A 16,112-nucleotide genomic window follows, 5' to 3' on the forward strand; every position below is an offset into this window, starting at 1 on the left:
CCTGAGAACCAGAATGAGTTGGTACATGTAGTTAGTCATTTGAATCATCACGGATCAGAGTCACAGATTGGATCAGCACAAAAGGAAAAAAGGAAGCTAATATAACTTTTAGAGATCCCTGAAAACTTTTTTTGCCACTGATACTAATAACGTAATTGCTGCTCCATATATTTGTTTGACTATAGCAGCTGGTCTACAAGGTTCCAGACTATTGCAACCGTCCCAAAAATCATTTAAACCGCTCGGAAGTCAATGTAAACCATCAAAAATTCTAAAATGTATCCTTTAAGTTTGTTATAGACATCTAATAGTGTTTTTTTCCCTCATAAAACACAAAATTCTGAAAATAATTTTAAAATTTGTAGTTTTAATTATATATTATAAACTGTTTAGAGCTATTTTAGGTAGTTAAACAGCCCATAATTCATCTTTAATATCTATTTATGTTCTTTTGAAAACATCTCCTTCAAACAACTGTATTTATTCAACTTTTTCACCAACACTACATTTTATGAGATAACATTTGAACCCATTATAAAACGTTTAATTTACCTTTGCCATATACTCATTTTCACTCAACAGAGCTTGAACGCATCATAATGTAAATTAACAAAACCTTTGTTCTCCCCATGTCAATTTAAACAGGGATTGGTTCTTTAAAATGTAACATTATCAGAGGTCGGTTCACTACAAAAGCATAAACGATGTCCTGATTGCACATTTAAATGAATATTTGCGGATAACAATTGTCAGTTTAACTTTATATCACACTGTGATGATTAACGCTAAACTGTGTAATTAATCCGGCTCACATGCTTGCTGTACTGCGATGGGGGATCCGTAACGATCACGGATCAACAGTTGTACTTAAAACCAATACTGCTGATATTTTGTATCTTGTCATAGCATATAAATATAATTTCAGTGTCAAAATATACATTTAATTAAATGTTGCCTACATGTAGTAATACAGTTTTCAACCAATTACTTATTACTTAATATAATATCTCAAAGAATATTTTAGACATTTACAAGTATATATGAAGTGCTTGCTGCAGCACGCACATGTGCCGTCATACTTCTTGCGTGTGTGTGTTGTTGGGTGGTTGACAGGAATAGAAATTTCAGAGAGACCCGAACAATAGTGTGTTTGAATAGAGAAGCCTATTCCCGTACGTCGCTGCCCACTCGCTGGTGCGCTGCTGAATGGGATGAAATGGCCCTTTGAGATTAGTGACGCTGACCTCTGCTTGTCACCCTGAAGAGGTTAATAGCTCTGGGACAGTGAAGTAGTGTTGCCAGGGTGAGTCACTGTCACCAACATGAGTGACTCATCAGACAGGCGACAGGATGAAACGGAAAAAAAAAAAAGAGCTGTGACAGTGTCAAAGAGATTGTAAGAGGTATAACGAGGGGACGCATGCTAATGATGATTATGTGAGATGAAGTTGTGCAGACATGACAGAGGGAACTTGTAAGGCTGTTGGAATTGAGAGAGTCATGACCGATTTCAGCATTGCAGTCACAGAATATAAATCCCCAGGACCTCGGACCAAATCCATACAAGGACACACTTTAAGTAAAATCACAGCAATTTATAGTCTCATTGAAAGAGAAAGGCCTTGTTCTGATCATCAGTCACAGCTTTTTTAACGAGCACAAGCCATTTCAAAGAGTCTGCATTTCTAAACATCCTATTGGACCACTGAATTGAGGTTAAAAATAAACCCATTTACTACCATTCGCCACTTATTTAAATGTATTGCCAAAAGTATTTATGGTAAAACTAAGCATTTGGTCACAATTGCCATATATAAATCCCGTCAACCTGTGTGGATGTGTAGTTGAAGTTTATGTGCAAATGTGTGAAACTGTGCCCAAGATGTTATTAGCAAAAGAAGATAAGTGCTTTCCGCTTAATAAGAAAGGGAGCTACACTTGGAACAAACATCTGACTTGACATGTTTAATTGGTCAGCTTGTTAACAAGAAAACAATGCAGTTTCAGTTTTATTGGTAACAGGTGGGATAATGTCACACCACTGGCATGTTTTTATTGTTTTAGAAAATTATTTTCTTTGTGTTTATTAAAGTTTATTTTTCTTTCAGTTTCATTTTTGGATATAAGGTCTTCCAGGTCATAAGATATTTCCTTGGTACTTGTTTGACATACTGAGAATAATATCATTTAATGACTACATTATGTTCAGATGGTAATAAATCACACATATAGCCATTCACTCCTTTTAATAGAACATATTATATAATCTAAGTTTTATAACTAATATAAGTTAATAGTAGTGTAGCTGTAAGAAGATAGTAAAAACAAAATTGACTAACAAATACTAACCTCATTGACTGTTGTCATTGCTCTCTCTGCCTGTCTCCCATCAGAGCGCTGTCTAGAAGACCATGAGCTGGTGGTTCAGGTCCAGGCCTCTATGAACAGCGACAGTAGATTCCTCTTCAGGAAGAACTATGCCAAATATGAATTCTTCAGAAACCCCCAGGTAATCACTTTTTATCCAACATTTCTTAACACGCTGTGTCACTCCTGACGTCCTCTTATTAAAAAATATGTTACTGTACAGCTAATAGCCTGTGAGGAAAAACACACCTGCGGCAACAGCTCCTCATGGATTTAGTTTTTGCATTTTTAGATGATTTAAAACGGTTAAAGATATGGCCACTAAAAGGATAGCAGTATTACATCACTTGGTATCTAATATTAAGAAGAATTCAGTCAAATGAAAAGAGATTTTCAAGTAAAGAGTTCACTGGTCTAATTTGTTCTTATGAGTGGCTACTTGCCTCAGAGATGAAATGAAAGACATGTTCTTTGGCAAAGTGTCTCCACGCTTCCTATTCTTGTGAATTATTTTGCCAGCTGACTAATGAGACTTGGGTGACGTTCCCTTTTCTGTCACATATTCCGACCCTGTAATTATTGTCCCAGTGGCTGATGTTATCTCTGTCTGTCTGCCTCCGTCCCCCTCCACCTTCTTCTTCTTCTTCTTCTTCTTCTTCTTCTTTCACAAGACATTTTTCCCGGAGCAAATGGTCGCATGGTGCCAAGAAACCAATCGTACGATTCCACCATCTCAGCTCCTCCAGGTAAATGCAGCGCACACACTCGAACACGTTTCTGTCTGTCTCTCTCTTTCTCCGTCTGTCTCTCACTCTGTCTTCTTTTCCTGACACGCAACCAGCTCAGAGTCAGCAGCCACTACATACTGTACAATAAAGGTAACATACCTCACCTCTGACCCTCAGACAGAGTGTCTCATCAGAGCCTGCAGTAATAACTACCGTTGATCCCCTGTTGACACATGACTGTCTCGGCACATGAACCACAGGCCCCCGTCTTATGATGGATGGAATTAAGCAGTCAGAAATAGAACATACAGTTCCTCGCAAACCTACCGTATGTTTGCACAGCACAAATTCACACCCTTGTGTCATGCTACTTATCTGCTTCACCAACCACTCACGGATGCCATACACTGCTTTCACAAAAGATATGGAGAAAAGAAAAAGTCTGTGAGGAGACCAGACAAAAAGATTCTTGGGATTTTGAAGAGCTTTGGTCTTAATGGATGGAGGGTTTACATGCAGTCTGGCTCTCTCCTGTATCAAGTAATGGAGCTGTCAGAGGCAGAACCACAAGTGGAATCCATCCCTTCATCCTTGCCACTCACAGAAAGCTTTTAACTCCCCTGCCGATCATGTAGACGTTATGCTAGAGGAGTCAATAAAAGAACGGGTTGCGTAAGGAATCCCAAGTGTTTGACTTCTTTTCACTCACCAAGAGTCCCGTCCAAACCAAGCTGCTTTCTGACTCGAGCTCGTCCAGGCGTTTGCAATATTTGCCATTTGTGCAAGAAGAACACGTCAACGCAAAGCAGCAAGGTGTAGCGCCTCAAAAAGAAAGCTCTTTGAATGAACGTCGCGTGTGAGTGTGCGATCCCCAAATGTTGGAAAATGCTCATGCATGAGGCCCACTTGGAAACATGTGCTTTAGATATTGAAGAGTCCTCTGGAACAGTTTCCCTTCAAGCCGCAAGCCACAGATTCCAGATCGGCTCTAATAACTTAACCTGCCACTTCATGGTGTGATATTTTTGTGAAACATGTAAACCGCAAATTCTAAATATTTCAGACACCCGCAAGACATGTTCGGCTTTAAGGGTTTTCCAATAGGAGTGTACTGTATGTAGTTATTACTGTATTTGTCTTGGCAGGCACATTGCATAACACAACACACTCCTTTTTGTATTTTAAATTTACAAATGTTTTGAGAAATACATTACAGGACAGGCTTTAAACATCGATAACTTATGTTTATATTGTAAATATTAATGTTTGTGTATTGATATACACATGACGATGTAAAGATCCTGTCAGTCTTCTTCGGCCCTCGACAATGCTCTACAGCGTTTTGATTTTTCAGACAATAGTACAATGTATTGCTTGATTGTGGTCGCCACCGTGGCGCGTAAGAATTCAAGCTGCCGCCCCTCTCAACCATCAGCTGTTAGGCTTTCACTGATTAAAGAAAACCAGATGATACTGTGTTTATTGACAAATAGAAATTGCCCCCCGTCTGTGATGCCTCTATAGATGTCCGCTACAGGCTTCAGATGTGATCCAACAGAGGCAGAGGGCCCTTAATGGAGGACATCATAGAGTGAATACATCCAAACTCTGTGCTCATCCCTTGCTTAATGTCTTTCCCTCAGAACTTCCTAGCAACCAGTAGCTGTCCAGAGATCCAGGGGTATCTGTATGTGAAGGAGGTGGGTAGAAAGTCATGGAAGAAAGTTTACATGTTCCTGCGGCGCTCAGGACTCTACTGCTCTACAAAAGGAACCTCAAAGGTGACAGCAACTTAATATTTTCATCTTCAAGGGACACAATATATTTCTATGTAATTTTCATAATTTATCGATAAATAATTCAAATGCATATTGTTTTGAAATCTTCATAGTAATAAATGATAAGTTAATATTCCAAATAAAACGTAATAACCTCTAAAGAATAAAGTCTTTTATTGATGGTGGCCTCTCTGCATATGTCTGTCAGTATACCTCCAGGCTGTTTCCCTCTGGGGTGTTCTAACTTATTCATTATTTCTGTGTCCAGGAGCCCAGACATCTACAGTTTCTAGCAGACCTTGACGACAGCAACGTCTTCACTGTCATGACGGGCAAAAAACAGCACGGGGCACCCACAGACTATGGGTTCTGTATCAAGGTGAGTCTCAGGAGTGGGATGAAGCTGATTTCTAATGAAATATTATGAGGCGAGGAATGATTGACAGAAGCTATGCAGCTCCCTGTTTTTTGGCAAGCATATAAGAGGGTTAGTGTTCTGGTTTATAGCTGTATTTATCTGATATTTAATTTTATTACAAAGTTTTATATATTTCAAATTTTGTAGATTTTCCTTATCATTGTCAGCTCAGTTTCTTCCATCAGTGATGATGGTGATAATGTTGGTGCTGGTAGTGATGATGATGCTGATATTATTTAATGTTATAATTCTGTTAATTCGCAGCCCAATAAATGTCGAGGGGAGTTGAAGGAATTGAGGATGCTGTGTGCGGAGGATGAACAGGGCAGGATCTGTTGGATGACTGCCTTCAGGCTCTTCAAGGTAACAACATTTAAAAATATATGACAGTTTTTGATGATGTGTCCAACATACTCACCAAGAATTATGATAGTGTTGCTTTACCAGTGTGTTCCTTTTTCTTTGCAGTATGGGATTGTGTTGTACCAGAATTATAAGATTCCCCTACAAAGAAAAACCTTACTTTCACACTTCTCAACACCTGTGGTAAGTTTATTTTTATTTTTTTATTCAGTCAAAGCACCTTAAAACCTAAACCACTGAATCAACTTTTTCAGCGTGACAACATTGCTTCGAAAAACTCCCAGATATTTGACATAAGCAAAACATTTGATTTTGCTGGAATACCATTGTGATGTATGCACAACAAACAGCTAACTAACTAGTCTAACAAGTTTAGGAGATGAAGGACAAAAGAAAAAACAAAACGTTTTATTTCACTGCCTTAAATTTGTACATTGCTGCATTTCTGTCGATGCCTGTGCATCCACATTTTGACTGATGTGTATCTCTGTCTCCCCCTAGCGGAGTGTATCAGAGAACTCCCTTGTGGCAATGGATTTCTCAGGGAGGATAGGCAGGGTGATTGACAATCCTGTAGAAGCTCAGAGCGCTGCCATGGAGGAGGGACATGCGTGGAGGGTGAGACACAACCTCAGTTTTTATTTTATCTCTGTCAGCAATGCTTGGAGTGAACCTCAAAAGATCTCTGCAGTTGGCACTATTTAATTTGCTCAAACATATTTACAGAGCTAATTTATCTCTGGTTGTAAGTGTTGATATTTCAGTTGTTTTGACCTGACAGAAGTTTTTTTTTGTCTATTCATAAAGCTGATATTGCTTGGTGGGGCAGCAGGCAAAATGTTAAATGTTAGAATGAATGAAATTAGATTTAACATAATGGATTGGGATTTAGGGGTTTAAATTCAGTCCACAATGATTTAGTCATTTTAATCCAGTGTTGATTTTTTCTTATTTAAGGTGAGGAAATCATTTTACTATACTGTAATAACTGTTGTCTGAATATGTCTTCACTGGTAGGAAAAGTAAAGCCCTGCAACCATTTGTTGAGAAGAACTGTAAATACGGAGAATAAACCACCAGCTCATGAACTAATCCCTGTTGTTTTGTCTGTTTGCGGCATCTCTCTCAGAAGAGGAGTCAACGAATGAACGTATTAGGCTCCCACAGTCCACTACACCACTCCTCACTAAGCTCAGGTAAATGCAAAATCATTTACAATTCATTTTCACACTTTTTCCTTAAATTAAAATTTTTCGGAAAAATTGACAGTGTATTAAAAAACTTATTTTTATTTCTCTGCAGTCATCCACATAGCTCAGTTGTGGTTCCACGGCAGGATAACCAGAGAAGAATCCCATCGCATTATTCACCAGCAGGGACAAGTCGATGGGTAAGTAAGCCGCCGGAGCTTAAACTTAATTTTACATATTCAGTTTTCCTATTCACTGAATATGAATAAAGCACAAATTAATAAGTTAAATTATATAAAAACAATTATATTCTACCTTAATGCATCCATAAAATCAAGTCAACTGAATATTTTTCTCACAGCATTTGTCTTTCTCTTGATGAACAGGTTGTTTCTGCTGAGAGTCAGTCAGAGTAACCCCAAGGCCTTTGTGCTCACATTGTGCCATCACCAGAAAATCAAACATTTCCAGATACTACCGGTATGCATTTCTTGGTGTTTAATTTGTTTGAGCTTTTTAACATTAAATGTTTTATTTTATTTAAAAGAAGTCATTGTGTTGAAAGAAGTTTAAAAAGTAGTAAAAGTGGTTTGTATGTCTTGTGTCTATTAAAGAAAACCATTAACCATTAAATGGCTAATATGAATTTGGTCTTACTTGAATAAAAAAGGTTGCACAAATCTAGGAAATTAATCTAAGAAAATATATATAAGAAAATGTATAATAATATGCTTATTATTATGTGAATTGTTGCTAAAAAGCCTGAACATGTAAAAACATTTTTATGGTCCTTTTAAAGAAATGGCCTGATGTTGTTTCCTGTCTTTTCTCTTGCCATGCGGTGTGTCCCTGCTCCCTCTTGCCCGGATCCTTTGACATTGGCAGTGTGAAGAGGACGGCCAAGTCTTCTTCAGCCTTGACGACGGCGCCACCAAATTCACCGACCTGATTCAGCTGGTGGAGTTCTACCAGCTCAACAGAGGAGTGCTGCCTTCTAAACTCAAACACCCGTGCACCGTCGTGGCCTTATGACACCTTTGGATCATCTGACCCCATGACCCCTATCACTTGACCTGACTCTGCCTAAAACAAACAAAACAACAAGAATCTTTCTTTTGTTTTTAATCTTTACAAGAAGCTGGTGAATTTACTGATGTTTCGTTGTCATTTTATATTGCCGTGAGTCCGCCGGAGACTGCTGACACTTTGGAATCCTTTTGCATGGATGTTTGAGGAGTCGGATGCAAAACTTGCTCACGAGGTTCCTCAGTCAAGAAGAGAGAAGATGGAGATGAACACTGCCGTTTGTGTCAATGCTGTTGCAAAATCTTCCACAATCTTGCTAACCATAGTCATTAATAAGCTTGGACACAGTGACCCTCAAGGTTTTATTTACTAGGTTTTCTAGTATAGACTGTTGCCCCTTCAACTGGACAATCAGCAGGACAGTTCAAGCTTTTGTTTGGACCACTTTTGTGCTCCCCGAGAACAAACTGTAGAGACTACATTCTCTACAATCTTCATCACGCGTCCTCAAAAATATACTGTAGATGGAGAATTGATTGTCTCTTAGTTTTGCACTCTTGGAACTGGGAGTGGCCTTATGACGGTGCATGACTTCTCAGCTGTCTTAACTGTGAGATAGTGCTACCGCCCTCTAGTGTCATAGGCATGTAAGGACATGTCAAATTCAATGTGGATAAGATTTGGAGGCGCCAGAATAAGTGTTGCTTTTGAATCATTTTAAGTTTGCGACACATCAGAATTTGTCAATTCAAAGAAGCCTGAAAAAAATGGCAAATGACCTGGATCTGTTGAAACAAAGTATTTTTCTAATAATCTGCATTGTCAACCATCACAGAAATGCTTTTGTTCATTTGTCACCTCAAAGGGTTTCCTTTCTTTATGATACTTTCATTGCAGTTATGTATTGCTATCAATAGTCTCTTTAATAATATATTTTTTTAAAGCCCACCTTTTGCGTTCTAGATATTTGCACCTCTTCATTATTTACATCTGCTACAATAAGGTCATTTTGTACTTGTTATGCTATTGCATGCTCCATATCTTTAAAGTATGTCCCATTTAGCTTCAACAGCAATTTTCTCAAACTATGGTGTCATTCAGGGTGAATTAATAAGTCATAAAGCTAGAGGAAGTTTGCAACCAGGAAGACAGTTTTGGTGACTGTAAAGTTGGAAAGTGAAAAACGTTAACTACTTGAGAGAAATTATTAAATGCACCAAGATGCTTTAGTGTATGTCAGTCTAAGGCATGATGACACCTGTTGCAAAAGATAAAGTGGGACTATAAAGGGTATACATCTTTTGTTTTCCTCACCACAGGACAGTGAAGGATAGCCACGTATGTTTCCTTCTGCCGTTTTTCAAGTGACAGCAAATCAGAGGAAACAAAAATAATAATCTTTGTCAGCCTAAAGACACAGTCGATCAGGTGGGAAACCTCTGTCCTGGTTCTGGACCCTCTTTTCACCTAAGTGTCGCATGTCCTACAAATTGCATCCTACTTGTACCTGTTGGAAGTTAGTGAGCTGCTGTTAGACATAAATGTGTCTGGAGCATGATTTAGTAGGCTCTGACTCCACACCGATAGTAGACTGTGCAATACATTCCGCATAATGCTGCCTTTTTCTGCCTGGAAGTACTTGTGAACTAATAGTATCACATATGCGTCTCCTGCCCACTGCAAGCCCACCTCATTACGAATTCAGCCAGACTGTCTATGAAAAATTAGCTGTTGGCAGAAAAACTGGAAATTCTAGGACTTCTGACTGCAAAAGTACTAAGTAATATAAGTGCTACAGGGCCCACATTGAATATTTGAACCCATGTCCCTTCACTTTTATTTACTGTGTTGCCTCTAGTACATGATTTATGTTTTTGATCTACACAAATGGGAGCATCAGACCGAAAATAGAGCAAGTTAAACTCTTCAGTTTGAGTGCACTGGATAGACCTACTTTTTTGTGCCCGACAGAGCAATTTCAGCAAAATCTGTTGTTTTCCTAGTGCCAGCCAAGGTCAGTCAGAACAAAGTGTTTGAATGCATTAACTTTTGTTTAGCCATATCTAAGATGCAGCTCCTGTAATTAACTATAGTGGATGGAAGATTTTAGTTTGGTTACTATGAATAACTTGCATTCAATTTCTTTTTGAAGAGATGGGGATACTTTTTTAGCAACTATTGATCATGTTTGGCAGTATGTCACTCAATGGATAACACATGAAAGGCAAAACCCAGCAATCTCAAATGATGGTAAGGCCTACAGTAGGTAGATGCCCAAAGTTTTTGGAAGTATTTCTGGTGATGTTCATACTCAGAGTCTGTCACTCCCAGTAATTACCCTCTTTAAAATGTCGTACCACAAACGACTGTTTTCTTTTTTTTTAGTTTGTTTTTCCCAAACTATACATGACATTTTCTAAAAACTCATGCTCACAGAGAAAATAAAAAATAAATTTTATTTAGTCCAAGATTTGTCGGCAGCTCTGGTCAGGTCACCAGCCAGCAGACCATTAGTCATATATCTGTACGTCCCTGTGATGCAACATCAACAGCCATGATTTAATGACCTGCAGGTTATCTTAAGGTATACTGAACATATGAGATGCAAAATAGCCGCACCATATTGAGTCTCTATGCATGGTCACCATTATTTATCTAAGATGCAAGTATTGTTGCAGCAAAATGTATTTATTTATCTGGATGTGACTGATTACTTGAAATTTTTAGATATCTTTTTCTCAGCGCTGTTCTGTTTTCTATTGTCATTACCATGAAATGATTGATCAGTGTGATTTATTATTATTATTATTATTATTGTAGTTATTATTTTTATTGTCATGACATAGCATCTATTGTTTTTTTTTGTTTGTTTTATTTACAAATATTTTTGTCATATTTTTTGTGGACTGATGTTTTAAAGCACACTGCAATCCATAGTGTTACCATTGTCCTTCCAATAGATGACAGATGGAATGTTTGGAATTGAAAACAAAACAAAAAAACCCATTTCTTTTACCCTTTTAATTACTGTTCTCATTTCTCCCAGATCTATAAAAATATCCGCTGTAAAGAATTCCCACCTATTTATCTTAAAAAGCCTCAAGTGTTCTCGTCATCACTCTTTTGTGGTGACCTAAACTCGGGAAAAAAATAGGTATGAATTAAAGTAAAAATGTAAGCCTCAACATTCTCATAATTCATTATCAAACAACTTGCCATGCAGAAAGACTTTTAGAAAAGTAGGTGTAGATAAAAAATCATTTTATGTTTGAGTTAAATCCTCTATTAGATTAGATGTTATTAAATAAATGAATAACAGCTGCCCCAAGCATCACCACCCACAGACAGACACACATTTAGGCACTATATCTTATACCTTCAAACTGCAATGACCAGGGATGTGATAATTCCATTTAAGTAAAACCATACAAGAGCAACATTGCTAGAAAGGTTACAGCATTGACCTCCTTTCAGCAGAATGGGTAAACTTAACTTGGTAGGGAAGCCTTTATCATTTGCATGAATGTGGATTTTGATTGTATTGTGTAGAGATTATGTCACTGTCAATGAGGACATGTGGAGGAATCAGGATTATGAGAATACATTAATAATTTTGTGCTTGCGGAAAGTCATCTTAAACTATTGGGCCCCACTGAAAGCTTGATGCTAGCTGTTTCTAATTTCTAATCTAAGTTCCCTGAGTTTCAGTTCAGTCCTCCCACTCTGCACTCGTCCTCAAACTCCCAGTATTATCTTTTACTGACTGACGTGAATGGTAGCCTTGAAGGTGGGATGTGAATTTGCATAAAACCGGTCATGTCCACTCACTCTCAATGCAATAGGCAGAAAGTAAATTAAATTAGTAAATATATGGGGGAAAAAATCAGGGGATTTTGATATCAATGTTTTTACACTTAACAGAAATGAATGTAATTGGGTTGCTCACGGGTAAAAAATACTTGCAACAGTAATTGGAGAAAACCCAGTACTGTTTAAAAAGTACAGTTAACAGTCTTGCTCGTTCTGTTGTTTAAACTGTTGTTTAAACTGTTGAGATATATATAATTACACTCAAACATGTAAATAATATAACTGACAATGGAGCAGTGTCAGTTTAGGTACCAGCTAACTTGTAACCACAGATGGTGCCTCTGATGACTTATTTGTCTCTGCACAAACCAGACCTAACATGTGGACCAAATGACAAACAAAGCTACCATTCAGAGGGGAACATTCACACTCAAACACCTTGAAATTTGTATTCAATTCAAAAACAGAAAATGGCACTCCAAATGATTCTGATGAAAGGTGATTGAGAATGAAAGCTTGTAATTTCCGTCATACTTTCAGTTTACTTTTGGAGTTGAAAGTGAATTGGCCCAGATCCTGCAAAGATGGATTGATTGATTATCCTCTCTACTAATGCATTTTCATGAAGTCACAATGCAAGATACCGTGGCTGTACAAATGAGTAAAGTAAAAAATATATCTATATATAAAAATATAAACTATTGTGTATTTCAGGGAATGCAAAAGAGAAAACAGAAACGTATCTCTTGTTCTTTAAGAGAGAGCTCCTGTATTCAAAATGTGCTTTGCTTCAATCTGTAAATATTTGAATGGCTTATAAATCTTAATTGTAACCTTTTCAGGTATTTTTGTACAAATAAGGGACTGATATATTCTGTTTATTGTAATTAGAATAAAACATTAATACATTGATATGAAAGAAAAGTTTTGTCTTTATTGGGGGAAACCTCCTTTGAAACATTTGTTAATTTAAGAATGAAACACAGCTATATAGGTATAATATTTATGTAATGGAATGTTATGTAAACCACACTGCATGTGCATTGGTTGTCATAACTATTGTTTTGCAAATTGAGGTGTGTCCAGAATCTAAAAACAATAGGTCCTATCCACTATTCCTATAACTAGTCTTGTCCTATAATGTCCGCTAGATGGTGCAATATCACAACAGATTCAAGGGCTGATAAAGAGTCATCAGTTATCATGGGCAACAATATAGCAGCACGTGGAACCATTAAATCCAGCAAATGATTAATTATGTGATCTATAAATGCTGATGGAGAGGAAATCAGGTTAATGTGAGGTCCCCCAGTAAGAACACTGCATTGATCCTACTGAGAATTTAACCTTGGTGTGGTGTGTCTCGTCCTTTGGATTATCAGTCATGCAAAAATAGTAAGGTTCCAAGGCTTAAAGTGTTAAAGAAGATTAACATATTTGGAAGTTTTACAGTGTGCAAAAAAAAAAGAAATAAACAGAAACACTTTACACAAACATTAAGAACGTATGTTTGGGTACTTATTGGATGGAGAAAATAGCGTAATAATGTAATGCAATCCAATGCAGTGGCCCTGAAATCGAGAGTTTATAATGTTCAGTATTTGTTGACATTGTGAAAGATGCTCACTGAACGGAAGACTTCAGGGCCATAGTTTGTTTGTAGTGTTTCTGTAATGGATTGAGTTTTATGGAATCTTGTTCTCCAAGCAATTCTGCATCTGCTTGACATTTAATGATAATAGTTGACTATAAAAGAGTGTTTTTGTCTGTAGATGGGTTACCCTGAGATTGTCTATAAACCCTTTGCCAGCTTAACACCTCAACTGAGAACATTCATAGTACCTGAGAATCATTAACAGGTAGGTTACAGGATAACACAAGATGAGATAAGAAAAACGCATAGTCCATCAAATCTCATGTCAGTGTGACACACCAAAAATGTATGGTCACCTTTTTGTTTATTCAATTAATATTTGATATGATGAATCTGTGATTTTGGTAATTTACTCAAATTTAAAATGTACTGTCTTAGTTTGAAATAACCGTGATGAAATAGAAGGATCTATAATACTAACTTCCTCAGAGCTGCATTTTAACCTGCTGTGATTTTGCCTCGCAACAGTGGACTTGTATGTGCGCATGCAGCGTCCTCTCAAAGCTCGAGAAGAGGTTGAATCAAGAAGCCACTTGTTGCCTGACTCATCATTTTCCTGTTTTCTCAGGTCTAATGAAATGTAAAGTGCCAAAAGTACCAAATACTATATCATTAAATTGGGAACCAATGTTTACCGAGCAATTTGGAAAGAAGATTCATGTGTTTCATGTAGTTGTTGAGTAGCTACTTCAGTATTGTATTAAGGCTGACTCTCGAGTGCTAGCTAAGCTGATATGATAGCATAGCAGTGCATTTCCTGGTGTTTTTCTACATTGGTAATATTTGTTCATAATGTCGTGAATCAAATCTCGATGTTTTCCTGTCCTGGGCCATGCACATCCCATGTCGGTTTGTAATGTTTCCAGTCAGGGTGCTTTCTATTGCTACTGTTGAGTGGAAAACAAGAGAGACTTCTACACCAGATTCAAATTAAAACAAATTGGTATTTATTTGAGGATAACAGGAGTATATCGCCCAGCAGTTATACGTGCACGGGCCTAGCAGTACTGAGAAGTTCAGCAACTAAAAGGCGCTTATACAGAGTGCGCATCATGTTATATAGGTTTTGTGAGTTGAATATGATAGGTCCAAAAATGAGAGAGGCGGCTCTTGGTTTAGACTTTTAGATTTTCTGAGGGCCTTGGTCAATTAGTTGTAAAAAAGAGCCTTTGTTATCTGTGGTCAGTTGGTCGTAAAGGCACATTCCTTCTTTAAGTGTCTCTGTTCTATTCCATCGCACGGCCAGGCACTAGAATGCCCTGTCCGGAGTACTTGACCTTCTAACAGAACTTATAATCATTTACCGCAATGTGCACAGTGTTGTGTGATGTGAAAGCATAGACAAAATATACTGTGTTTGAGATTTGTATGTGTGCATTTATACATATGAATGTAATATTTTACATGACACTACACTGTGAAAGTTAACAAGAACTCCTTTTTCCTAAAATCAACAATCAGCTCATTCGTTTTACTGATGTTCAGCAGCAGGTTGTTCTCTGAGCACCACTCTGCAAGATTGTTGATTTCCGCACTATATAAAGACTCATCTTTGTTAGTAAGTAATATGGCTGATGATGGTAGTGTCATCAGCAGACTTCACAACTTCATTTTGGGGTTTGCAGTTGTGGGTGTACAGAGTGCTAGAGAGTGCTAAGTTTACCTGTCAGTTTCTTGGGGCTATTGTTTTGAATGCTGGGCTGAAATCAACAAACAATATTCTAGGTGTTGTTCATTTCAAGATGTTTAAGGGCTGAGTGGAGGGCCATAATGTCCGTCAGCTCTGTATGCAAACAGGTAAGGGTGCAGGTTGGCTGGTTGTTTATGATATGCTGGAGAATCAGTCTCATAGCACTTCATCAGAATGGGGGCGAGTGCCACAGGAAAACATTGTCTATAAACTTTTACTATGATTAAGCACCAAAAATGATTAATGTAAACACAGATTCCCATCTGAGTCCTGCGCTCCGTCCTCTGTTCCCATCAAGTGCAGCTTGATCCGGAAAGACACAATTAAGCTAGATCTCTGTAAAGATATAGCCACCGACCTCCTGTTGCTGGGTTAGCCAGAAGTCTTATTTCATCCATTTTATATTCCTGTCTGGACATCAGACAGCCATGAGTACACTGGGTAGTTGAGTTGCCTTTAGTAACAGCTGGGTTAGCTTTACTTCCATCTCAGCTCTCCTCCCTGGTAGAGTCAACTTCGCTTTTAGTGGCATTTGATCCTGCAGGTGTGTCTGGGCGGTCGCCATGGGCGGTCGTGGAAGGTCGCGATCAGTCCCTGCACTTAATACAATGGTCGGCCGTGGACAGCCTAGGGCAGTAGCTGCGCTTAATCCAATCCCCTCGCTTCCATTTTCCGTGTGTTGTGGCAGAAAACCAATGAAGAGACGCAGTTCTTGGAGTTTGCAACCAGCTGGGATATTTTATTGCAGACGAGCTTACAACAACATTCAACACGTTCGTCCTTGCATCATATCTTATATACTTTTGTGGTCATCACTTCCAGCCAATCACATCTTGTCAAGTGGACCATAACAAAGCACATCTGGCCTTTCACTCCTTGAAATCATGATAACCAAACAGGTTATTGGGGTTCAACATAACAAGTTATATTAAGTTGTATAAAGTTGTATATAAGATGGATTTTCCTCAACACGTGTTGATGAATGTATTCTGTCATATGCACATGTACACATGATGGGGACACATCTGCTTTTGTAGCCTGTGACATTCTGGATCTTAACAAATTTTAATGCTGTCAAGTTGAGGTCT

At 38.0% G+C, this 16,112-nt stretch overlaps 1 protein-coding gene across 3 annotated transcripts in view; it reads left to right on the top strand.

Annotated features, from left to right (window-relative positions):
• grb10b (growth factor receptor-bound protein 10b) overlaps positions 1–12,573 on the top strand; it is a 62,885-nt gene extending 50,312 nt beyond the window's left edge. For all 3 annotated transcript variants that reach the window (XM_054621099.1, XM_054621098.1, XM_054621100.1), the window contains 11 exons: positions 2,394–2,509; positions 3,039–3,113; positions 4,739–4,876; positions 5,142–5,252; positions 5,556–5,654; positions 5,760–5,837; positions 6,156–6,272; positions 6,784–6,850; positions 6,957–7,044; positions 7,231–7,324; positions 7,730–12,573. In XM_054621099.1, coding sequence (XP_054477074.1) covers positions 2,394–2,509; positions 3,039–3,113; positions 4,739–4,876; positions 5,142–5,252; positions 5,556–5,654; positions 5,760–5,837; positions 6,156–6,272; positions 6,784–6,850; positions 6,957–7,044; positions 7,231–7,324; positions 7,730–7,876 — 1,130 coding nt within the window. In that variant the 3' untranslated portion in view covers positions 7,877–12,573. The remainder of the gene's footprint in view (positions 1–2,393; positions 2,510–3,038; positions 3,114–4,738; positions 4,877–5,141; positions 5,253–5,555; positions 5,655–5,759; positions 5,838–6,155; positions 6,273–6,783; positions 6,851–6,956; positions 7,045–7,230; positions 7,325–7,729) is intronic.
• Positions 12,574–16,112: the final 3,539 nt, after the last annotated feature.

Source organism: Anoplopoma fimbria, chromosome 20 (assembly GCF_027596085.1).
Source record: "Anoplopoma fimbria isolate UVic2021 breed Golden Eagle Sablefish chromosome 20, Afim_UVic_2022, whole genome shotgun sequence".
Lineage (NCBI taxonomy): Eukaryota > Metazoa > Chordata > Actinopteri > Perciformes > Anoplopomatidae > Anoplopoma > Anoplopoma fimbria.